This window comes from Dipodomys ordii, unplaced genomic scaffold (genome assembly GCF_000151885.1).
Source record: "Dipodomys ordii isolate 6190 unplaced genomic scaffold, Dord_2.0 Scaffold202, whole genome shotgun sequence".
Taxonomy (NCBI): Eukaryota; Metazoa; Chordata; class Mammalia; order Rodentia; family Heteromyidae; genus Dipodomys; species Dipodomys ordii.
Genome location: NW_012267418.1, coordinates 390,920 through 414,054, shown reverse-complemented (window position 1 = coordinate 414,054; position 23,135 = coordinate 390,920). Strand labels below are relative to the sequence as shown.

At 49.0% G+C, this 23,135-nt stretch overlaps 4 protein-coding genes across 4 annotated transcripts in view; 2 read left to right on the top strand and 2 right to left on the bottom strand.

The window, feature by feature from the left end:
* Nucleotides 1-2,851: 2,851 nt before the first annotated feature.
* Vps52 (vacuolar protein sorting 52 homolog (S. cerevisiae)) lies at nucleotides 2,852-12,588 on the bottom strand. The gene is made up of 20 exons (XM_013035000.1): nucleotides 12,220-12,588; nucleotides 11,372-11,456; nucleotides 10,294-10,346; nucleotides 9,751-9,826; nucleotides 9,517-9,584; nucleotides 9,071-9,246; nucleotides 8,533-8,683; nucleotides 8,168-8,268; nucleotides 7,938-8,070; nucleotides 7,787-7,844; nucleotides 7,071-7,204; nucleotides 6,297-6,452; nucleotides 5,724-5,842; nucleotides 5,354-5,477; nucleotides 5,037-5,132; nucleotides 4,825-4,932; nucleotides 4,577-4,642; nucleotides 3,786-3,897; nucleotides 3,457-3,575; nucleotides 2,852-3,272 (listed from the first exon to the last, which is right to left on the bottom strand). The coding sequence occupies exons 1-20, from the start codon at nucleotides 12,307-12,309 to the stop codon at nucleotides 3,126-3,128; spliced, it is 2,172 nt and encodes a 723-aa protein (XP_012890454.1). The 5' UTR covers nucleotides 12,310-12,588; the 3' UTR covers nucleotides 2,852-3,125.
* A 69-nt stretch (nucleotides 12,589-12,657) lies between these two features.
* Nucleotides 12,658-17,328, top strand: Rps18 (ribosomal protein S18). Its single transcript, XM_013035001.1, has 6 exons — nucleotides 12,658-12,748; nucleotides 13,235-13,333; nucleotides 16,503-16,589; nucleotides 16,669-16,770; nucleotides 16,996-17,087; nucleotides 17,216-17,328. Exons 1-6 carry the CDS (start codon nucleotides 12,746-12,748, stop codon nucleotides 17,289-17,291), a joined length of 459 nt encoding a protein of 152 aa, XP_012890455.1. The 5' UTR covers nucleotides 12,658-12,745; the 3' UTR covers nucleotides 17,292-17,328.
* A 1,118-nt stretch (nucleotides 17,329-18,446) lies between these two features.
* On the top strand, nucleotides 18,447-19,840 carry B3galt4 (UDP-Gal:betaGlcNAc beta 1,3-galactosyltransferase, polypeptide 4). The gene has a single exon (XM_013034977.1). The coding sequence runs from the start codon at nucleotides 18,450-18,452 to the stop codon at nucleotides 19,581-19,583; it is 1,134 nt and encodes a 377-aa protein (XP_012890431.1). The 5' UTR covers nucleotides 18,447-18,449; the 3' UTR covers nucleotides 19,584-19,840.
* Nucleotides 19,841-20,106: 266 nt separating this feature from the next.
* Nucleotides 20,107-23,135, bottom strand: part of Wdr46 (WD repeat domain 46) — an 8,888-nt gene continuing 5,859 nt past the window's right edge. The window contains exons 11-15 of the mRNA XM_013034952.1: nucleotides 21,251-21,564; nucleotides 21,006-21,100; nucleotides 20,729-20,824; nucleotides 20,486-20,599; nucleotides 20,107-20,368 (exon numbers count right to left, since the gene is read on the bottom strand). Coding sequence (XP_012890406.1) covers nucleotides 20,261-20,368; nucleotides 20,486-20,599; nucleotides 20,729-20,824; nucleotides 21,006-21,100; nucleotides 21,251-21,564 — 727 coding nt within the window. The 3' untranslated portion in view covers nucleotides 20,107-20,260. The remainder of the gene's footprint in view (nucleotides 20,369-20,485; nucleotides 20,600-20,728; nucleotides 20,825-21,005; nucleotides 21,101-21,250; nucleotides 21,565-23,135) is intronic.

Genomic DNA, 23,135 nt, shown 5'->3' with positions numbered 1-23,135 from the left:
ACAACAGCATGGTCCTCAGATCTGGCCTCCTAAGCAGCTAGGATTACAGGCATGAGCTACGGGTGCCACGCTGTGGCTGCCTTTTGTCCTCAGGGCACACGTCCCCATTCTTAGCTCTAAAATTCAAGCCTGGGTGGGCCCTGAACATTCACAAAGGTATATGGGCCATTAGCTGCCTAGGACACGTTTCCTAAAAGGCCACTTCAGAAACAACCCAGGGAAGGAGAGGCATGCAAGTAGAGAAATAAAGGGAACTATCTCCTTAATGGGCAGAGGTCCCCAAACAGTGTTGAGGGCCATTACAGACCATGGGGACATCTCCATATCCTTCCGATGTGACATGAGGGACCCCTGTGCCAGATGCAGAAACTGGCTGCAGCAACTAGCAGAGGGAAGAAGGGAGAGTGTGGACAAGGCTCTGTCCTACACTGCTCCCCATGCTCCTGCTCCCTGCGGCCAGCTTATGATCCTCAGCAGAAGGGAGGACCAAGTTTGAGGGATGGTGATCTTCTCCCAGAGGTTTCAGTCTGAAGGTCACAATACCTATATAAGCAACAGCTGGAGGAAAAGCCCTTCAGCAGCTTCCGTGTGAAGATGGCTTGGGGCAACTTCCATGCCTTCACCTGTAGGCCCAGCACAAGCCAGCTCAGGTGATGGAGAGACAGGCTCCATCCTGTGGTCTATGCTGCCCCCTCGAGGTCTACATAGGTTCCTATTCCTATCCTCCCATTTCTGAATTGTCTTATCCTGGAAGGTTGTAGAGTCAGAGTGCTATGGATCCCATCCCGGGGGGAAGTTATATGGCCCTAAACATTGCACACTCACGGCATCACTTGAATGATCACTGGGGCCCAAAGTCACCAGCCTAAGCTGTCCCGTAGCCCTTTCTATATTCACACTCCAGCACTGTCCCTCAGCCTGCCAAGCCCCCTGCTCATGAATTATGTCTGAAGATTTGGAGAGGAGGATGAGCAGAAGGGAAGACTGAAACTGGGAAGACCCATGGTGTCTGCCTGCACAGCTGTCCCCACGTTAGATTGTTTCCTCGCCTCCTCACCCTTCCCTCTCCTCCTCACTCCTCTCGCCCCTTCTCTCTCCCCCTCCTCTCCTTTCCTTGTGGCTTTTTTGTTGATCAACACTGCGACACTTCACTAGTGGAGCTTGGTGAAGTCACCTGTCTCAGCAGTCTTCACAAGTCAGCAGGGGACCCTCCTCAGAAACCGCCCTTTTTGTCAAAGCAGCCTATACACTTCTGTCCAAAGACCCTGATCCTTGGCCTTTCTCCTGCCCTGGCGCTGAGCTTGGAGTCAGGTCAATGCCAGAACACCTGAATCCCCGAGACTGAAACCCGAAGGAGGGGTGGACTAGGTGGTGGTCAGACAGGACTCCTGGGAAAGGCTGAGAATTCCCAGCTCCAGCGTCTGGGATGAGCTCACAGCCCCTCCATAAGCCAGCGCAGCACTGAGCAAGCTTTCCTTTCTGGGAACCTGTATGACAAGGTTAAGGGGGGAGGGGTATGCTGAGAATCCAGTGGTAGTGTGAGTTCAGTTAAGAACTCAGATTTGGTTCCCCTCCCCACTTTCAGGTGTGTGGCCCAATATGGAACCTCACCTTTCTCCACTGACGTCATCTCCCCACTACCCCAATTCTCCTCTGAGCTCCAGTCCTCCCATGCCTTGCTCCCATGCCAAGACAAATCTAAAGCCTTCAAATACCAGAACCACTCAGTTGTATGGGGAGAACCCTAAAGAGGAGGGAGCTGATAAACCCATCCAGTAACCTCCCCCAGGCACGCCCTCCCCTATAGCTACCAATCAGGTGGGTCTGTCTTGCCTGGCCTCACTAGCACCCCCCCATTCCCCACCCCCCACCTCCATGCACTAGTTCTACTTGACCAAGAAGCAAGCAAGGTCCAAGCCGTCCATGTGGGAAATGAATGATTCGGCTGTGGGGATGCTCAGCATCCTTCCACTGAAGACTTAAAGGAGCCAGAGTGTCTTTCCAGTCTAGATTGAGTTCAAATGAGGTATAGAGGCAGAGCCACAGGAAGGCTCCTAATCAAACAGAAATGGATATATTTCAAATCAGGTCCACCCCAGACCTAATTAGGAAGAGTGCAGCAGCCCCTCATCAAAAGGTTGTGACAGCCATATCGCACATGGCTATGACCACAGCCCTCACAGCATCTGCGCTTGTAACCTGACATGACATTTCCCAACAGGTTGGCTACCTAGAAAATAGTCCCCTTTCTTATTTTTATTTTATTTATTTTTTGGTCCGGTCATGGGGCCTAAACTCTGGGCCTGGGCGCTGTCCCTCAGCTCTTCAGCTCAAGGCTAGCACTCTACCACTTGAGCCACAGCCCCACTTCCAGCTTTTTTCTGTTTGCTTATGTGGTGCTGAGGAATTGAACCCAGGGCCTCATGCATGCAAGGCAAGCTTTCTACCACTGAGCTACCTTCCCAGTCCTCTTATTTTTTTTTTTGTTGGTTGTGAGCCCTGAACTCTGGGCCTGGACACTGTCCCTCAGCATTTCTGCTCAAGGCTAGCTCTCTACTGCTTGAGCCACAGCGCCACTTCCGGCTTTTTCCCGCTTATGTGATACTGGAGAATCAAACCCAGAGCCTCATGCATGCAAGGCAAGCACTCTACCACTGAGCTATCTTCCCAGCCCATTGTCCCCTTTCTAAACAACCAGCCACCTTTCCCACCAGAAGCAGCTACAGGCTAGTAGAGGTTACTGTCCCTGTCCCTTCTTTCTAGAAGAGATGTAAATCTAAGTAGTCTGAGAGGGAAGATTTTGGACAAAAGATAGGGCGGCCCCCATATTAAGGAGAAAGAGGAAAGAATGTTGTGTTACATTAAATATTTATTATTTCCTTCAGACTGACTTTGAATAATTCTCAAGCCAGGAGATGGGTTAGTGTTCAGTAGTTGAGACTTTCAGTCAAAAAGCTACAGGAATTACTTTGAGTCCAAAAAAAAAAAAAAAAAATCAGTGACTTGGAAGCAATGGAGGCTGGGCAAAGTGTGTCAAAGGCCTAGGAGGCAACTGGAAACTGGAGTGTGGTGGGGTGCAGAGGTCCATGGACAAGGCTGGAAGGCCTCAGGGAGAATTCAGCAAGTCAGAAGTTGGGCTTGTGCTTCTTGAGCTCCACCATCAGGTGGTGAATGTTGATGAGCTCCGCCCTGGCAGGAAGGGCCCGAAGCTGCGGCTGGGACAGCACCCGGTGGAAGCGATGATAGAGCTGGATCAGCTGGGTCAATGCTCCCTGGTCAGAGAAAGCCACCGAGAGATCAGTGCTAATGCTGATGATGGGGATCATCAGGGCTCATTCAGAACTTTAAGCACAGCTCATAGTTGAAAATTAAGGGTTATTTAGATGATGCTGAGCCCGCAAAAGAGGAAAATGTCAGTGATGGGAACTGGGACCCGGGCTGGGAATTTCAGGTCACCTGGATGATACTGGTTCCATTTCTGAAGTTGGTGAAACTGCGCATTACATCCTGACTCAGAGACTCCACTGATGATTTCCAGGAACTGCCAAAGCCACGGATCAGCTGAGTTACTCGGGCTGACAGCAGAATGAAAGTGTCAGAGGGACTAGGCCACGTGAAGTTCCACCCCAGTAAGTCCTCCCCAAGGCATAGCCATCCTCACCATCAAACCCCTCTTTTCTCAAATGTTTCCTGCAGTGCCCCTCCCCCTGTAATCCTCATCCCATCATTTTTCCTTTTCATTCTCCTTACCACTGACCCCTACCATTATGACACCATCACAATACCTTCTTCTCCCCGAAGTCGCTCAGCCTGTCCACGCTCAATCAAAGCCTCAGCTTCTTTCACAAATGCCACCAGACCCCCAAAGGGGGGAGAGAGCAGCTCTTCAATGAATTCCTGGGGAGTCACATAAGCATACACACAGGGTCAGGAATCCTGGTACCAACAAATTGTCTGAATCCTGGCATTATGACTTACTCAGTATGGATGCTAGTAAGGCTGACCAGATGAACTCTATGCAAAGATTATATGTTTCCAGATACCAATGGTTTCACAAGAGGTAGAGAAAATATCCAAGGTCCAAAAGAAAGAAAGGAAGAGAGAAAAAGAGAAAGAGAAAGGCAGGAAAGCAGGAAGGCAGGAGGGCAAGAAGGCAGGAAGGAAGAAAGGAAGAAAAGAAGGAAGGAAGGAAAAGACAAGAGAAGAAAAGAAGAAAAGGAATGGAAAGAAAATAAAACAAAAGAAAAGAAGCCAGGCACCAATGGCTTAAGCCTATAGTCCTACTCAGGAGGGTGAGACCTGAGGATCAAGGTTCAAAACTAGCCTGGAAGGCTAAGTCTGTGTGTGAGACTCATCTCTAATTAACCACAAGTAAGAGCACAAGGCTGACTTCAAGCCCTAGTACTGGCACCAAAAAAGAGAAAGGAAATTAGACCCAACAATGACAGCATTTTGCTAACCCAGAGCTATAACTCCAATTCTATATATCTAAGGTCCATTAGGCCACATTCCCAACACATATGCTAACTATATACGGCATAGAAGACTGTTCCTTCCTTTTACCCCAAACCCCTACCTGTGTCCGAGCATTGAGCAGCTGCTGAAAACTCTCAACCTCTTTGCTGTCATCCGCAGCCCGCTCCTATGGGAGGGAAATCAAGGATAAATGTCAAATCTGGGGAGAGTAATCCTTCATGCCAGGATGTCTCCTACAGTCTACATTCCAGACACTGCCCAGACTCCAAAATGCTGACCAATATATACATCATCTGTGCCCTGCAGAGCTTGCAGAGCTGTGGGTGGTGAGACAAGTGCCTTCCTCACCATCAGCACCCCCAGCATCATGTCATAGTTGTTGATCAGAAACACTAGCTGCTCCTTCCTCGAGGAGAACTCGGCAGCCACTCGGAGGACAAAATTCTCCACCTCCACCTGGAAAAGCCAAAAAGCAATGGTGACTCAGGAAGCATTAGAATGGGCAGATTCCACCTGAGGTGGAGGCTTGCTGCTGGGAAGTCTGTCTGCCCCACCCTTACCTGTAGCTGCCCCAGCAGCTGCATGGTGCGTTCATTGGGAATTGTCTGGTTGATGCTAACCAGAGCAGAGGAGAACTCCGCGTATCGGCGTGTGATCTAGAAGAAAGATGCTGGGTGGTATCCCCGGCTGAGGATTCAACCTCCTAGCTCCCCCGGCCACCCAATGCTATATGACTCCTCCTCCAATCCCTTCTCCCAGCAGTGCCAGCCACCATGCCTGCCTGCCCCTCACAATACAACCGTGACCTTGGGAAGCCTACAGTAAAGCTTAAAGCTTGCCCTTCAAGAATCCCCTTGTTACGCTCATCCTCCCTTACATAGTGGGGTCGAGTATCCAGCCCCCCAAGGCGCTGGGGGTCAGTGCTTCGGACACTCTGGACATTCATTTCCAGGATCAACTCAAACCGTGGCCACAACAAAGCAAGCACTTGTTCCCAGTACCTGTGGGCTTAATCAGAAATCAGAAGTCAGTGGGCAGGGAAATGTTGGGAGAGAGCCAGGCATCCCCAGATTACTGGAGGGAAGTAGGTAGAAGGTTGTATATGAAAAGTGATCTTGCCTCTAGAGCAGACCAATGGGAATAAAGGTCAGGGAGGTCAGGTCAGAAGGATCTCAAGGGTTGGGGTGATGATGTTTAAGACAAAGAGTTCAAGGCCGGCAGGGCATCAAAGAGCAGAACTCAGTGACCTGTCCAGGGCAGGGACGTCCCTCTTAGCTGCAATGTTGCGGAATCGGAGAACAATGTGGATACACAGGAACACAGCAATGGCATCATAGCAGTCAGTCAGATAGGACTCCAGGTGTTTCTGTGATTTAGGAACAGGCAGAGGATCTCAAGAAAATGTTTGTTATGCATGGTCAAGTCACCACAGACAACTAAATGCATGAATTTGGAAACAAGTCTGGGCAGGGAGAGACCTAGGAGGGAAATGTCCCCTCCTCCCCTGTTCCCTGGCCACTCAGGCTGCCACTGCCTCACCCAGGGACAATGATCACAGGCCCATCAGCAGAACTTCAGGCTGAGCTTGGGCCAGGGGTTCATTTTTAGGTGTCTCAGCCTGGTTGTGGATTAACATCACATTTTCATATCACAGTCTTGAGGACCCACGCTCTAAAGGTTTTTTGAAGAGTTGAGAGTACATGGCTGCCACTTTAAAAGGAGGGACTCCTGCATTCTGTATGAGCAGAGTTAGGAGCCCACTGGGTGCTGCTGAGGACTAATGGCAAAGAGGTTTAAGGGCATGGGAACGGTGATCTTACCAGGGTCATGTTGAGTGTTCGGCCCATGACGGCATGGAAGAGGTCGTGAGCAGCTGGGCCAGATACCACAAAAAATTCACAGATGAAAAGATATTCACGGCAGGAATTATCTAGGAGGGCATAGTGCTGGCTGCGGAAGAGGGCCTCAAATGGATACTAAGAGGAGAGGGGGAAAGAGAGGGGGATGGAACAAACACCCACCACTCTATGGAAACTCAGCAAACTTGGGTAATGAGAGCTCAGCAGACGCTCCCTAGTCAACCTTGGTCTGTGCAGGGAAAGAACACCCTGAATAGGCACCAAACATGGGAATAAGAATTAGTCAAGCTGGGCGCCAGTGGCTCATGCCTGTAATCCTAGCTACTCAGGAGGCTGAGATCTGAGGATCACGGTTCAAAGCCAGCCCGGGCAGAAAGGTCCGTGAGACTCTTATCTCTAATAAACCACTAGGAAGCCAGAAGTAGCACTGTGGCTCAAGTGGTAGAGCATTCGCCTTGAGCTGAAGAGTGCGGGGATAGCGCCCAAGCCCAGAGTTCAAGCCCCATGACCGACAGACAAAAAAAAAAAAAAATTAGTCTCTGCCACCTGCTGTCACTAACTCCTGTATCCGTGACAGTTGCCTCACAAGTCACTCCCTTGGTTTGCTCTTAAATGCAGGGTTCCTAGCCCTTTTCACATTGAAGCAGGCCAGGCACCCAGGTCTAGGAGGAATGATACAGGCCCAGAGAATGAGAAGTTTTATCTGAGGCCTTGCCTTCCACACTCCCCTCATACCCTCTGCTCTCCACGCTGGGCTGTGTGGGGCACCAGGATGGGGGCCTCAAGTTCAGTGGGGGAGATGACAGCGCCTCGGGTTCCCAGGGTGAAGATAGTGTTCCTGCTGCGGAGGGATGGCTTCGAGAAGAATCGTGAGGAGGGGCAAGTCAGGGAAAATGAGATTGCACTGGACCCAGGGAGCATGACTCCTGGAACTCCAGGGTCAGCCAGAGACAGCAAGGCTAGCCCCTTTCTCTGACCTGTGCCAATGGGTGCTGAGGAATCTCTACACACTCTGACACAAAAATATGTGTGAATAGCCAGGTGCCAGTGGCTCACGCCTATAATCTTATAAGAGCTACTCACGAGGCTGAGAGCTGAAGATATTGGTTTGAAGCCAGCTCATACAGGAAAGTCTATGACTCTCCTATCTCCAATTAACCACCAAAAAGATAAAAGGGGAGATGTGGCTCAAGTGCTAGAGCATCAGATTATAGCAGAAAAGGCTAAGGGACAGTTCCTAGACCATGAGTTCTATACTCACATTCACACACACACACACCACCACCACCACCTACATGTCAAAATAATGAGTACTTTTTCTATAGGAGAAAAATTATAGCTTTCAACACATTCTCAAAAGTTTTGTCCCACAAGTAAAGACAAGCCTAAGTCCCTTGGCAGCTGAAGCCAGGAGTTCTCCCTTTTTCAGCTGAACACCAGTTCCAGGATATCTTTTTTTGCTGTATCTTCCACGCCCATTAGGTCATCTTTCTCAGCAACTTCCTCATACTAGAAAGAAATAAAGAAGGAAAGAAATCCCTGGGTGGGTGGTACCACTCCAAGTCCATGTGCTCAGGAATGAATCTCCCTTTCTGGTCTCACCTGCACCTTCATGAGCCGCCCCAGGTAAGAGCGGTAGTAAGACAGGTAGATCTTGCTTAGCGTCTCCACATACTCGTCCCTGATCTCCTTCGCTGTTGCTCGTTCATTGCCCAACAGGAACTGATAGAAGAACCTGGAAATCCGAGGACAAGTCAGTGTCTCCCCAACAAACAAGATGCCCACTGCTAGGGGTTCAGAGGCCCCTCTATGCCCTTCCCTGGGGTGGTGACCTGTACTTCAGTAGAGCTGTCTGGGGGATCTGATAGTTGGTCATTGGTTTCCTGAAGGAATAAATCTTCTGGAGGATGAACTCTCGGATCTTTGTCACTGCCTGGATGTGGTGAAACAAACACAGGGCATGAAGTTGTAAGTGGGACAAGTGAGAATACTTTTTTTTTTTTTTCCAGGGCTGAGAACCGAACCCAGGGCCTTGGCGCTCACCAGGCGGGCACCCTTCCGCTGAGCTAAACCCCCAGCCCTGAGAATACTTCTTTAATGTTTCTTTGGATTTTCCTGGAAACCCACAGGGGCAAGGATGAGGTTCTCAGAGCGGCTGGTTCTGGTAGTCTCTGGAATGTCCACCTCCATCTCCTACCTTGACCCGGAGCCGGTCAAGCACGCCTCTGACGTCTGCACAGGCTGCTGTGCCTCTAGCTTCCTGCTCTCTGACTGCAGCTGCCTTAGCATCCAGCTCCTGCAGCTGCTCCAGGAACCTAGGCTCTGTCACTGGAGCTTCAAGAATTGCCCTGAGTAGTAGGGAGGTTTGAAATGCATTAGAAGGAAGACTCCACAACCCTAATCCAGGCCCAAACCACAGCCCCTTCCATCTAGTCTCTGTCACTGCTTTCTTTTTAGTACTGTCTCACACAATTAGGATGTAGGTACAAAGTTTTCTATTCCAAGTTTTTCACCTCATGCACACATAAGGCTTGGCTGCCCTCATTTTATATCTGATCTTGGATCACTCCTGACCTATGATACTTAAACCATACATCAGAGTTAGAAATGATGGTTTACCAACTTAATAATTTCTAGACGGCACCTAATGACCTAAGCCAGACAGAAAATAGGAAAGGTCCCCTCAGACTGTCTACCTGCTATGGATGTCATGACCTTTCACACTAGTGACTCACGTGACCAGAGCAGAGGGTACCACCAGACCATCAACAAGCTCCCCAAGCTTTCCCCGAACTGCCTGGCGGTTTCGAAGTCGAATATTCATGGCTCCTGACTGTTCCTGCAGTGTTCGGATCTCAGAGCTGATGGAGCTGAGGTCACTCTGAAAAGCTCCCAGCATCTGCTCCATGCGCTGGGGGAGAGAAGATGATGGTGGTGTGCTACAGGGTTGGGCCACGTAAGTCTCCTGGTGAATAGCCAAGTAGTCACCAGTTCATGAGAGTGGCAGATGATGAGGTATCCCTACCACAAGGAGATATTAATGATGGCACTTAAAGCAAAAATTTCTGTTTGAGGGCATCCTGAAAGAGATCCTCACTTTTCCCTTCCTGAAGCTGATGATGGCGCCAGAGGCCATAATCCAGTTCTGAGTTTTCAGGGGCCACAGACTAGGGTTACTAACCTCCAGGACAGCATCACAGGCTGTGATCTGATTGTGCAGAGATGCTATGTTCTCACTCTCTTGGATATCTAACCCACAAAAGTCAAGGGCCTCACAGTGAAGATGAAGATCCTCAGAACTATAGTGCCTAATTTCTCCCTGAAGTGATAGAAACCTCAGAGAGAAAATGCCAGCCCCTCATCCTGCAAAATCCCCATGTTAATAACACCATCCTCTCCCTCAGCTGAAGGATACAATCCCGAATGGATTTCTGCTCAATTTGTTGTAGCTCCAGCTCAACCTGCTTTGAATAGTGACGAAGATCCACACCCTGTGAGAACAGAAAGAAACCAAGTCAAGAGGGAGCTACAGTCTAAGAACACCAAAACAGAATCAGCAAAGGATGAAATAAGATACCAAGGTGAGCTGGGTGCAAGTGACTCACCCTTATAATCCTAACTACTTAGAAGGTTGAGATCTGATTATTCAGTTCAAAGACTGCCCAGGCAGAAAAGTTGGAGAGATTCGTGTTTCCAACTAATTACCAAAAAGCTGGAAGTAGAGCTGTGGCTCAGTGGTAGAGTGCTAGTAAGAGCTAAAAAGCTAAGGTATAGCACCCACGCCCTAAGTTCAAGCCCTAGTACAAGCACACGTGCAGACACGCAGACACACGCAGACACACACACACACACACACACACACACACAACACCAAGGTGATATCACAAGAACAGGAGATTTTTCCTTCTTTTAGGAGAGAAGGGAAAGGGGTACTGATTAGTATAATGAAGAGCCTCACCGTTTTAAGAGCTTCCTTTACTAACTCATCCTCCAGATTTGCCTGAATGTGAACTGTAAATAGAATTTTATCACAGAGTCAAACACCACAGTTCCCTCTCCACCCTATTCAGCATTTGCACACCAATCCCTGACATATTCCTCTGGCCGGAGGCCTCCATGCCTCCCAGATTATAGGTAAAGTCCTCTTAAGACTGACTTGGTTTCCAGCTGGGAAGATGGCTCAGTGGTAGAGCGCTTGCCTTGCATGCATGAGGTCCTGGGTGCGATTCCTCAGCACCACATAAGCATAAAAAAAACAAAACAACAACAACAACAAAAACTGGAATGGGGCTGGGAAGGTGGCTCAGTGGTAGAGTGCATGCCTTGCATGCATGAGGCCCTGGATTCAATTCCTCAGCACCACATAAGCAGAAAAAAAAAGCTGGAAGTGGCGCTGTGGCTCAAGTGGTAGAGCACTAGCCTTGAACTGAAGAGCTGAGGGACAGCGCCCAGGCCCAGAGTTCAGCCCAAAAAAACAAAAGAAGACTTGGTTTCACTTTGTTTTGTTTCAGTTAGTCATGGCCAATCACAAGTCAAAATTTTTAAATGGAGAAACTCTGCAAATAAATAATTTGCACTTTAAATTTCGGCACCATTCTGAGTAGCTTAACTCTGTCATCCCATTCCATCCACCTGGAATGTGAGTCATCTCTTTGCTGAGTGTATCTATGCAGGCTATGCTATTAGTCTCTTTGTTAATCCCTTAGTAACCTTCTAAGTTATCATATCAGTTGTTTACATATGCGAATACTTATGTCCAAATAACCCTTCCTTTACTTAATAATAGGCCCAAAGTGCAAGAATAATGATGCTGAAAACTTTGTCACAGTGTATTGTCCTAGCTGCTGTTTTGATACTAATCATTATTGCTCATTTCTTTGTGCTTAATTTAGAAATTAAATGTTATCATAGGTATATGGAGAAACAGTATAGGGTTTGATGTTATGGGCCATTTACTGGGGATCTTGTAACAAATTCCTTAGAGGGAGTATCTGGGAATATTCTGTACTCTCCTCCCACCCCACATCATCACTTACCATCCACTTCATCCAGGATAAATTCATCAGAGGTGATGTCCAACTCTCCAAGTTGCAGTGGCTCTTGGAGCCCAGGACCAGCCCCCTGAGGACAGATTAATGGAAGAAGGGATACAGAGAGAGAGGGAGAACAGAATATAATGGGATGAGAGTGTTCGTATGGAGAATCAAAGGTACTGAGTAAAAAAAAAAAAAACTAATTCTTACAGTGTACTCAGTCTACTACTTTGGGCTAATGGATAGGAAATAAAACAAGAAGGCAATTCATGAAGACTTGTGGTGTCCAAATGAGGAAAATTAGGAATTTGCTGAGGACAGTTTAGGACACTCAGACTCCTGTTATCTTATGTGTTCTATTATACCTCTGAGGAGCTCCCCGACTTTCAAGAATTTTCAGCTAACATGGGGTGTATACCTGTATGTCATCTACTCATCCATCTAATCATAACGAAAACCTATCCGGTTGGCCCTAATATCTTCTCACTTTATGGATGTGGAAAGTGGTAGCACAGGGAGGTTATTTTGTTTGCCTAAGACATGCATAGCGTGTAAGTGGCAAAACGAGTCTGGTCCCAGAGGCCATACTCTCTATTTTCTCTCTACCACTACAGGGGGAAAAAAAGGTGAGTGGGAAATTGAAACTGTGCCCCCGGAACCTGAGTTACAGCCATTTTGGTCCCCGCTGAAGCTCAGGTCCTATTCCAAGGAAAACCATGGCAAGCCAAACAAGAAGCATCGCCGTAGCAGGGGAGCTGACTGCAGCCCTTGGGTCTGAACACGGCAGAGTCCTTCCTGCGGCAAGGATAACCGGACGAGACTACACAGTACAAACAGCCCGGCGCTCTCACCAGCGGGCCCTCCTCCTCCTCCATATCTGCGGTCCCCGCCCGCAACACCAGCTCCCGGGCAGCAGCCGCCATGGTCGCCGCGGCAGCCATTCTCTGTAGCCTCACTTCCGGCAGCTGTCAGTCACGGCGAGTCTTTCTCCCGAGGTAAAACTACAAGTCCCAGAGTTTCTCCTATAGAGCGACAATTCCTAAATATCCCAGTTAAATTGTTCGGTTCCAGTCTTCCTCTTTCAGCTCTGGCCAACCACGCCGGGGAGCAAATGGAAATACGAAAGTCTCCAGCATAGTCTCACGCCGGAACCTTTGTTGCCCGCATACCCGGGAACCCGGGACTGAAAGGAAGACTGCACCGGAAGTTGCAACACCCAATACGGATTCTCAGAAGTAAACTCCCGCGGAAGCAGTTTCCGAAAGCGCTTAGCCTAGATGGATCCGCCTCTTCCGCCTAGAAGCTATAAAAGGGATTAACGTCACTTCCGCTCTCTCTTCCACAGGAGGCCTACACGCCGCCGCTGGTGCTGCCGCCATGGTAAGACTGGGATCCGCGGTGGGATCCGGCGACATCGGAACTGGGACAGGGAAGGTTTGCTGTCGGGACATCGAGAACACCATAATTTGAGGGCCTGCAACTTTGTATGTGGAGCTTTGGATCATAGCCCTGGGAAGGAACGACCAAAAACTTTCAGTTCTGGGGAGCAGGGCTCGTGGAAGGGTCGCTGCCCCGGCACTTGAACATTGCCAAGGCTTAGGCGTGTGTGGGGACTTCCGGCCATCGCCACTAAGAGTACACTTTTGGAAACCTCCATTGTGCGTCCTGTTGCCAGTGGTTGGCATTTTCTCACGCTTGAGTGTTTCATGTTCTTGCTGTCTGAGGAGTTGTGTGCTAAACTAAGGGGAGGGGATCGGGACTCGCTGTGTGACAAGCTTAACATACCTGTTGGAGATGGTTGCTTTGCCTTAGCGACTTTTTGGGTTGATAGTTAATGGTGTCCGACTTCCTCCCCTATACTTCTAGTCTTTAGTGATTCCTGAGAAGTTCCAGCACATTTTGCGAGTACTCAACACCAACATCGATGGGCGGCGGAAAATAGCCTTTGCCATCACTGCCATTAAGGTAAAGCAGGGTAAGGGGTAGAGGTTAAGACACTTAAGTGGAGGCCTAAGGCTCTTGAAGAGGCTAGGTTAGGAGGCCTAAGATCTCCTCTCCCCCTGAGTTTAAAACATCACTGCTTAAATGAATGACTAACCCCCTTAACACATTTGCCATAAAAGGAAAACATTAAGAGCCAGAGAATGGTCTAAACCCAAAGCACTTCATGTGGAAAAAAGGAGTATGGTCACCTTACTACATGAAAATTTCCTTTAACAGTTTGTAAAGTCTCCTTTCTAGGTTTGATTATGCTGTCCTTATCCCCCAGTGAGTTGTATCTCCTATGAAATTCATGGATGCTAAAAATTAGGTGATTATTTTGGGGGAAATTTGCCAACTGATAAGATAATCAGAAGTGAGCAGGGAGTTTCAATGCCAGATGTGAATGCCAATGCTCCTTTCTTTTTTTTTTTTTTTTGTCTTTTTTGGTACTGGGGATCGAACCCAGGACATAGCACTTGCTAGGCAAGCGCTTTGCCACTGAGCTACATCCCAGCCCCCAATGCTCCTTTCTAGTTGAAATGAGAAACATTTCTACTTTGACTTCTTGCAGTGGGTGAATGTGGTATTGGATATTTCTCCTCACAAATCTAATGAATTTCCAGATGCGGAATTGTGGAAGTAGCTGAATGTCTTGTCTTGCCTATCAGTATGTGTGTCCTCCAGGAGGGGTTGACTTCCCCCTAGCTTCTAGTGTGGAACATGCTGTGCAGTTTTAGAGTAAATGGTATTGGGCAGTACTGTTGTTTGTATCTTGAGCTTACAAGAAACTGATAGTTTTTATAAAGAAGGAACACACTTAAAGTCCTTTTAAGGTGCAGGGGATGCTCAAGAATTAAAAGTGGATTGATCCCAAAACGATGACTTATGAGTGAGGTGTGACAGCACTCCTGTAATGCTAGCACTGAGGCAGGAGGAGGGACCATACTTTCAAGAAGAGTTTGGTCTACATAGCCTGTCTTCATTACTTCTAATGCTATACTGCAGGAAAGACCGCAGCCATTCCTTCTTGTACTAGTATTTAGTGCCTATTTACTTGGGGCAAACCAAATGTGTTAGTAGAAAGGATGTATGTTAAGAGCATGTTCGTGCTGCACTGGTCATCTGCCCCTTTAAATTGTGTAGCTATAATGGGTCAACTAAAAATGCATAGAAAAGTAGTTGGGGTAGCTTAGTGACAAAGTGCTGCCTAGCAAGTGCAGTGTCTTGGGTTCCATCCCCAGTATACTAGCCCCCTCCCCCCCAAAAAGGAAAAGCAGTTTGATCTGGGTATATATTGCTACATCTCTTGGGGATCCTAGTGTATTGAGTACTGCAACTTGCTGACTGCATGGGGACCCCAAAAATGAACATTTCTCTGGGAAAGGTGATGGAATTGGGTAGAAATTTATATGGGATCAGTTGCTTCTAGAAGTGTTTTGGCAATTCAGGGAGTTGGACTTGGGACCTCAGGGTTGTTAGGTTGTTACATACTCTGCCACTTGAATCATATCTCCAACCCTTTTTGCTTTATCAGGTAGGATCTTGCCCCCTCCCCTTTTCCCCCTCAGGCTAGCCTGGAGTCTTGGAAGTGTTTAGGGGTACACCTCACTCATAAATACTCGTTTTGGGATCAATCCACCTTTAATTCTTGAGCATCCCCTCCAGCTTAAAAGGAATTTAAGTGTGTTCCTTCTTTATAAAAACTATCAGTTTCTTGTAAACTCGATACAAGCAACAGTACTGCCCAATACATACCTAGGCTACCCTCAAACTGATCCTCGCAGTCTGTCCTTGGAGTTGCAAGGACATGAGCCACTTCACTTGGCCTGCTATGTTGTTTAAGGATAGTCTCTTTTCCTTTCCCTTCAGTTGGACAGACCACTGCTTTTGTTTTTTGCCAGTCCTGGCACTTGAACTTGGCCTGGGCATTGTTCCTGAGCTTCTTTTGCTCAAGGCTACTAGTGCTTTACTACTTGAGCAACAGTGCCACTTCCAGCTTTTTCTCTTTATGTGGTACTGAGAAATAGAACCCAGGGCTTGGTGCATGCTGGGCAAGCACTCTACCACTAGGCCACATTCCAAGCTCAACCACTGCTATTTATTGGGTTGGAAACATTTGGGGTTTGAATTTTCAGATCATATTGTTTGAATATAAGTTGCCACAAACAAACTTCTATGTCCTCAGCAGTAGGGGTAAAGTCAGCAGCACCATACCAATCCCTCAGGAGGCACTGAAAATCCTTCCCTGGGCTGATCTGGTTGTCGCCTGAAACCCTTTGCTGTCCTTGGTTTGTAGCTACATCACTGTATGTGGCTGTTTATCTCTGTAGTATGTGTCCCATCCTCTAAATTCAACAGTCATGTATTAACTATTGAACCTAGTACACAATTTCCATTATCCTAGTTGGTTTGAATTTAGACAGAAAGGGGTGCAGTGTTGGTATTTACTACTGACATAAGCATTTGTTTGGCTTAGGGGAGAAATTAACTATCTCTGTGGTGATGGGAAATATTGTCAAGTTGCCTCCAGAACTGTAGACCTGACTTAGTGGCTTAGACCACCAATTTTTATTTTTTTGTCCGTCGTGGGGCCTGAACTCTGGGCTTGGGCACCGTCCCTCAGCTCTTCAGCTCGAGGCTAGCTCCTTAGCACTTAAACCACAGCGCCACTTCCGGCTTTTTCTGCTTATGTGGTGCTGAGGAATTGAACCCAGGGCCTCATGCATGTGGGGCAAGCACTTTAACACTGAGCCACCTTCCCAGCCCCAGGCCACCAATTTCTAGCTGCTCAAATGGTTGAGGTTTAGATGGTCTCAGTTTGAGGCCAACATGTGCAGTAAAGTCCATAAGACTCCAAAATAAGCAAAAGACTGCGCTGGGTCATGATGTGAGTGGGAACAGCATAGCAAGCATAGGACCCTGAGTTCAACACTGGTACCCATAAGCTCCCCTCTCCCTCACTGTTGTGGAACACTTAGTTATCTTTTTCCTTGAGAGCTTATTTGGGATGATAGGTGAGGGGAGACTGGTCTGGGAAGCTACAAAGTGCTGGATTATTGCAAATCCTACCTTTGTGGGATCTTGGAATAATAGGATCATCAAGGAAAGCAGTGTTTTTGTTTTTTTTTAATTCTAAAATCTCTAATCTTAGGGTGTGGGGCGAAGATACGCTCATGTGGTGTTGAGGAAAGCAGACATTGACCTTACCAAGAGGGCTGGAGAACTCACAGAGGATGAGGTGAGAGCCCTGACTGGGAAGGGAATTGGGACCACCTCTAAAAAGAGAAACCTACATCTCACTTCATACCCTCTGCTAGGTGGAACGTGTGATCACCATTATGCAGAATCCACGTCAGTACAAGATTCCAGACTGGTTCTTAAACAGACAGAAGGATGTAAAGGATGGAAAATACAGCCAGGTATGTGACTGAAATGTTGGGCAATGGGCTTAATATCGCCAATTAACTGCCAGAAAACCAGAAGTGGTGCTGTGGCTTGAGTGGTAAAGCACTTGCCTTGAGCTAAAGAGCTCAGGGATAGCACCCAGGCCCAGAGTTGAAGCCCCACGACCCACTAAAAACAGAAAGAAAAAGAAATGGGCCCGGGATGTCAGGAAGTAAAATATGCTCCTCATCCAAATCCAGGTTTTGGCCAATGGTCTGGATAATAAGCTCCGTGAAGACCTGGAGCGGCTGAAGAAGATTCGAGCCCATAGAGGGCTGCGCCACTTCTGGGGGTGAGTTGGGGTGACCCGTACCTGCCTGTTGCTACACTATCAGCAGTGATTCCTTGTGCTGTCTTCATTTTTTTTTAAATATTTTTCAAGTGCTGTACATACACTGATCTTTCTCTTTTCACCTGCAGCCTTCGAGTTAGAGGCCAACACACCAAGACCACTGGACGCCGTGGTCGCACTGTGGGTGTGTCCAAGAAGAAATGAGTAGGCCTTTTCTGTTAATAAATAGTTTATATACTGATGGCTTCTTGCTTTGTGCTTCATTTTTTTTCTCCTGATAAAGGAGATGCTGAACCCTGTTGGTTAATCATTTAGCAGAATATTGCCCATGCTCCATAAAACAGGGGGTTGTGTTAAACGCAAGTGTTTCACATCAGAAATAGCGGAAAGTAAGCTGGGCGCTGGTGGCTCACGCCTGTAATCCTAGCTACTCAGGAGGCTGAGATCTGAGGATCCAGGTTCAAAGCCAGCCCAGACAGGAAAGACTCATACCTCCAATAAACCACCAGAAAACCGGAAGTGGCACTGTAGCTCAAGTGGTAGAGCACTCACCTTAAGCTGAAGAGCTGAGGGACAGCGCCCAGGCCCAGAGTTCAAGCCCCATGACCGACAAAAAAAAAAATAGGGGAAACTTTTGCCAACTAATATTTCACCTCCAGAGTACTGCCACACCTAAATAATGAGGGGTGCGGGGGTGGGGGCTGTGTGGGCCTTGACTGCAGCTTTTATACTTCCCTTGGGTATTTATGCTCAAGGCTATTGCTCTGCCACAGCTCTGCTTCCAGCTATTTGTTCCTCCGGTGTGATTGTCTCACAGACTCACATGCCTGGTCTGGCTTCCAAACAGTATTCTCAGATCTTAAGCCTCTGAGTAGCCAGAATTACCAGGCCTGAACCAGTGGCACCCAGTCTGCAAAAAAATACTTTTTATGTGAAAGCTTCCTGCAGCTTGCGAACAGAGCCAACAGTTTGAAGGTGGCCTGGGGGTTGGGCTGCACAGCTCTTGTGGGGACGGGGTTCATAGTAAAACCAGGTTCTGCTTGGGTGAGTGGCCCTGCGTCTAGAATTGGGGCTCACTTACGGGAAAATGGCCCCGATGGATGTACAGTTCCCTCAGGACTAGAGAAGTGACATAAAGCAGAAAGGTGGTTTTCGGGAGGGAAGCCGCGCCACTTCCGGCACGGGGGGATGATGGGAGTGGGTGGGGCCTGGCAGCCGGTCTCGGAGCACATCCAGGCAACGGTCCTGGTGGTCCCGGCCGCGCCCAAGCGCCTGTGGGCACGAGCACGTGCCCCCTGCAACCCACCCTCACCCCGCTGGAATAGGGCGGCGTGGAGCCGGTCTCCGCCCCCAGACGCCGCCATGCCCCTCAGCCCCTTCCGCCGCCTCCTACTTGCTTCCCTGCTGCTGGTGATGTTGTGGACGCTCTTCGGGCCCTCGGGGGTTGGGGAGGAACTGCTGAGCCTCTCATTAGCATCTTTCCTCCCGGCCCCCGCCTCACCAGGACCTCCCTTAGATCTGCCGCGCCTTTTGATCCCCAACCAGGAGGCGTGCAGGGTTCCAGGCGCCCCACCTTTCTTGCTGATTTTGGTGTGCTCAGCTCCAGGGAATCTGAACCAGAGGAATGCCATTCGGGCCTCGTGGGGTGGGCTGCATGAGGCACGGGGCCTCCGGGTGCAGACGCTCTTCCTGCTAGGAGAACCCAGCAGGCAGCAAGAGAACTACTTGGCCCAGGAGTCAGTGGCCAGGGCGGACATCTTGCAGGCTGCCTTCCAGGACTCCTACCGCAACCTCACCCTCAAGACCCTCAGTGGGCTGAACTGGGCAGATAAATACTGCCCCATGGCCCGCTACATCCTCAAGACCGATGATGATGTTTATGTCAACGTTCCTGAGCTGGTGTCTGAACTGATTCTGCGAGGAGGCCCTCCGGAAAGATGGGACAGAGGTCTGGAACCCCACAAAAAGGGCAACGTTATAAATGAACAGCAGAAAGGTGGCCAGGCCTCAAGGAGAGATAAAGTGCCTCTCCTGTACCTGGGCCGAGTGCATTGGAGAGCTAGCCCCTCTCGGGCCCCGGGGAGCCGGCACAGAGTGTCCGAGGAGCAGTGGCCTGACACCTGGGGTCCTTTTCCACCATATGCCTCAGGCACAGGGTACGTGCTGTCTGCTTCTGCTGTACAGCTCATACTCAAGTTGGCCAGTGGAGCACCCCTTCTGCCACTAGAGGATGTGTTTGTAGGGGTAAGTGCTCGCCGAGGAGGCCTCACCCCAACCCATTCAGTCAAGCTGGCTGGTGCCACCCACTACCCCTTGGACAGGTGCTGCTATGGGAAATTCCTGCTGACATCCCACAAGTTGGATCCCTGGAAGATGCAGGAAGCCTGGAAGCTACTGCATGGATTACATGGGGAAAGAACTGCACCTTTTTGCTCCTGGCTTCAGGGATTCCTGGGCATCCTGCGGTGTCGGTTCATGGCCTGGCTTCATAGTTGACAATGCTTGGAGCTGTCAGAGTAAGGAGCCACCAGTCCAGCCAGCACCAAGACCTCTTTCAGGCCCTAAGGGCTCTTGTTGGCTAAAGCGGATTAACTTCCTCATACCAGACTGAGTCTGTCTCCAGATAGGAGCTTGGAGTTTGGCTTTCCAGCCCCAAAGCTGGTCACCAGATATACAATAATAAAAATCCTGGGATTGTTCCATTTCCTGAGCCAGGGAAAAAGAGGGGCATGTGCTCCTCAATAAAACTTGCTTCTCCACCCTTTTAAGTGCCATGTGTCCTCACCAGAACTCCCAAGACATACCTAGAAAACTGAGGGACCAACCCTGCTGAATAGGAAGAGCACTCCCCCAGGGACAGAGAGGAGAAAGCACATAATCTGGAGAGGAAGGCCCTGAACAGGCCACAACCACAAGGTAACTGAAGTAGGGAAATGGAGGCAGGACACTGACCCCTCTGGGCCTAGATAGTCCCATGTTGGCAAAGGGCAGTAGAGGTCCACAGGACATTTGAGGCATATTACAAAAACCTTGTTTTAATACCAACCCACCCAAGGAACCAGTTGTCTACACAGTTGGGAAAAGGGACACATGTCCCCTCATTCCAGGAAATAGTTACTTCCCTGCAGGTGATCTTAGGAAGAGGTTGTTCCCAGGCCACCCTGGAGCCTGGCTCAGCGCACAAATCTGTCCAGTGCAGATGGTCGGGCCCCTGTGGGCTTAGCTTTCTCTTGTTTCTGCTGTTGCTTCTGTTGCTGCTCAAGACTCTGTCTGACTTTGTCCTAGAAACAAGTGAGGGGACACAGGGAGAGGTGACCAGTGGCTGCTAGCAAGATCTGACATATAGGCAGGAGAAAGATGCAGACTGGGAGGCCAGGCGAACCCCAAGGTTCCTTTACCCTGTGCTCCTTGTCCATGACCTTCTTCTTCCTCTTCACCAGACTTGCTGTGGAGCTGCGGCCCTTCTGCTTCAGCTTGGGCTGGAAGGGAGCCTTGGCATCCGGGTCATAACCCTGAGGGGGTGGACAGGAGTAAAATTAGTAACAACTACCTCCTGAGACATAGAACCGGGGTCAAGCCCAGAGTAAAGGGAGGAATGTAGGGTGGGAGAAGGGTCTCGATGCTCAGGTGCTACTCCATACCAGCCTCTCTATCCGCTCCTTCTTTGCTTGCTCCAAAGAGATGACATCTACCTCTGCCAGAGCTCGGGGGTCCAGACAGATGAGCTCTGCAGGTACCTGAAAGTGTCACAGAGGGACAGGTATGGATTAATGAGCCACAGGAAGGTAACACCAGGAAGGCACAAAGGCCAAAGAGACTGCTGAACCCTATCTCCCCAAAAACCCCAGATATGCGATCACTGAGCTCTCTTTTTCTCCTAGCCTGAACCGAAACACTTGGCTCCAGCAGGTAGCTCACCTTCTCCAACAAGGCCTTCACCTCCCATTCCTGGCGCTGTTTCCGGCTCCTGTATGGGTTATTCTCCAGGCCATCAAAGTTGGGCTCAGCAGCCCCTGGCAGGGAAGGAGAGGAAACCATAAGGAAGAATCTAGTCCTTTAGCTCCAGCCTAACCATGTTCCCTACCCACTCTTGACTGTTTCAGGCCCACACACATTTTACCCAGTTGTCACTTTCTGCATTGTCTGTCCCCTAGCCCACTTACCAGGGACCAGCATGCTGGTGATTCCCCCACTGTGCCCAACTCCCAGCACATCTTCAAAGGGGCAGAACTGAAGATCATGCACATGGCCTGAGAGCCGGTGAGTGAGGTAGGGCTGCTCCAGGGAGGGTGGGCTGGCCTTGCCCTGTCCTGCCCATATGTTGACAACGTCACCCATGCCCGCAACCAACAGTCCCCGCTGGGAAAAGGCCACGTGCCCTGCTCCCTGGGGCAAGGTCCGAGCACTCAAGGGCTGGAATGTCCCTCGCAAGTCAAAAATCTTCAGCTGGTGGTCCAGGCCAGAGGTAGCCATGTACCTGGGGGGAGAAGAGGGAATCAATTCATCTGTCAGCACTAAGGCCTGCAGCCAGGTCTAAGTGTTCACATCAGGGCAGGAAGGAAAACACTAATAATATCCTCTACCATTACGCTAACTCTCCCAGTAAGTTTCACACTATATATATGTCCCTTTTATAAATAAGGAGACTAAAGTTAGAAAAAAGAAATCGGAATCATTGAGTAGTCAAGTCAGGGCTTTTTTTTTTCCCCTTTGGTGTTTGTGGGCCTTGAACTGAGGGCCCTGTGGTTAACTAGAGTCTCACAAGGACTTTTCTGCCTGGACTGGTTTCAGACTGCAATCCTCAGATCTCAGCCTCCTGAGTAGCTAGATTTACTGGCATAAGCTACTGGCACGAAATCAGGGCTATTATTTTTCTTTTTTCTTTCTTTTTTTTTGGTCAGTCGTGGGGTCTGAACTCTGGACCTGGGCGCTGTCCCTCAGCTCTTCAGCTCAAGGCTTGCGCTCTACCACTTGAGCCACAGCACTACTTTCGGCTTTTTCTGCTTATGTGGGCCTCATGCATGCAAGGCAAGCACTCTACCACTGAGCCACCTCCCCAGCCCCCTATTACTTTTCTTTTTACATATACTGTTGTTGTTGTTGTTTCTTTCATGTCTAGGGTCCTACCTATTATCACCATTCTACCCTCTTAGGATCTAAGGGAGAACACATGTCAAGATACACCTAAATATGGTGTCCTATACTGCATAGCAGCTCAGCAAACAGCAGATGCAGTCATCAGAGAAGAGTTCCCTATACACTAATAATTGCTAATAAAACATGTAAAAAATTAAAAAAAAAAAGACTTCTCTGGAATAATGGGATCTGCACAGTACTTAGACCAAGTCAGATATATTAACACCAATGTAGATACAGTGAGACAGAAGCAGGTATATGGACAGATGGATGGGAAATGTGGCAAGTATGTTAAATCAAGAGGAGACCAAGGGGCTGGGAAGGTGGTTCAGTGGTAGAGCGCTTGCCTTGCAAGCATGAGGCCCTGGGTTCGATTGCTCAGCACCACATAAGCAAAAAGAAAAAAGCCAGAAGTGGCACTGTGGCTCAAGTGGTAGCGTGCTAGCCTTGAGCTGAAGTGCTGAGGGACAGTGCCCAGGCCCAGAGTTTAGGCCCCACGACCAGACCCCCCCACCAAAAAAAAAAAAAAGGAGACAAAGTAGGGCTTCCTTAAGTCCAACTAAGGAATACTCATTGCTCATTAGCCCAACACTGCTGTAGGTAACAGTGACAAGTCACAAAGTGAAGACCACATAGACTTTAAGAAAAGCTACTTAGAAGCCGGACACTGGTGGCTCACACCTATAATCCTAGCTACTTAGAAGGCTGAGACCTGAGGATTCTGGTTCAAAGCCAGCCCAAGCATGAAAGCTCTTGAGACTCAGAATTCAGGCTCCACGACCTGACCAAAAAAAAAAAGAAAGTAGCAAAGTAGGGGGGGGGGCAGGGGAGGATGGGAAGGGATGGGAAGGGGAAACAAAGGAGGAGGCTACAATGCTTGATAAGAAATGTACTCATTATCTTGCCCATGTA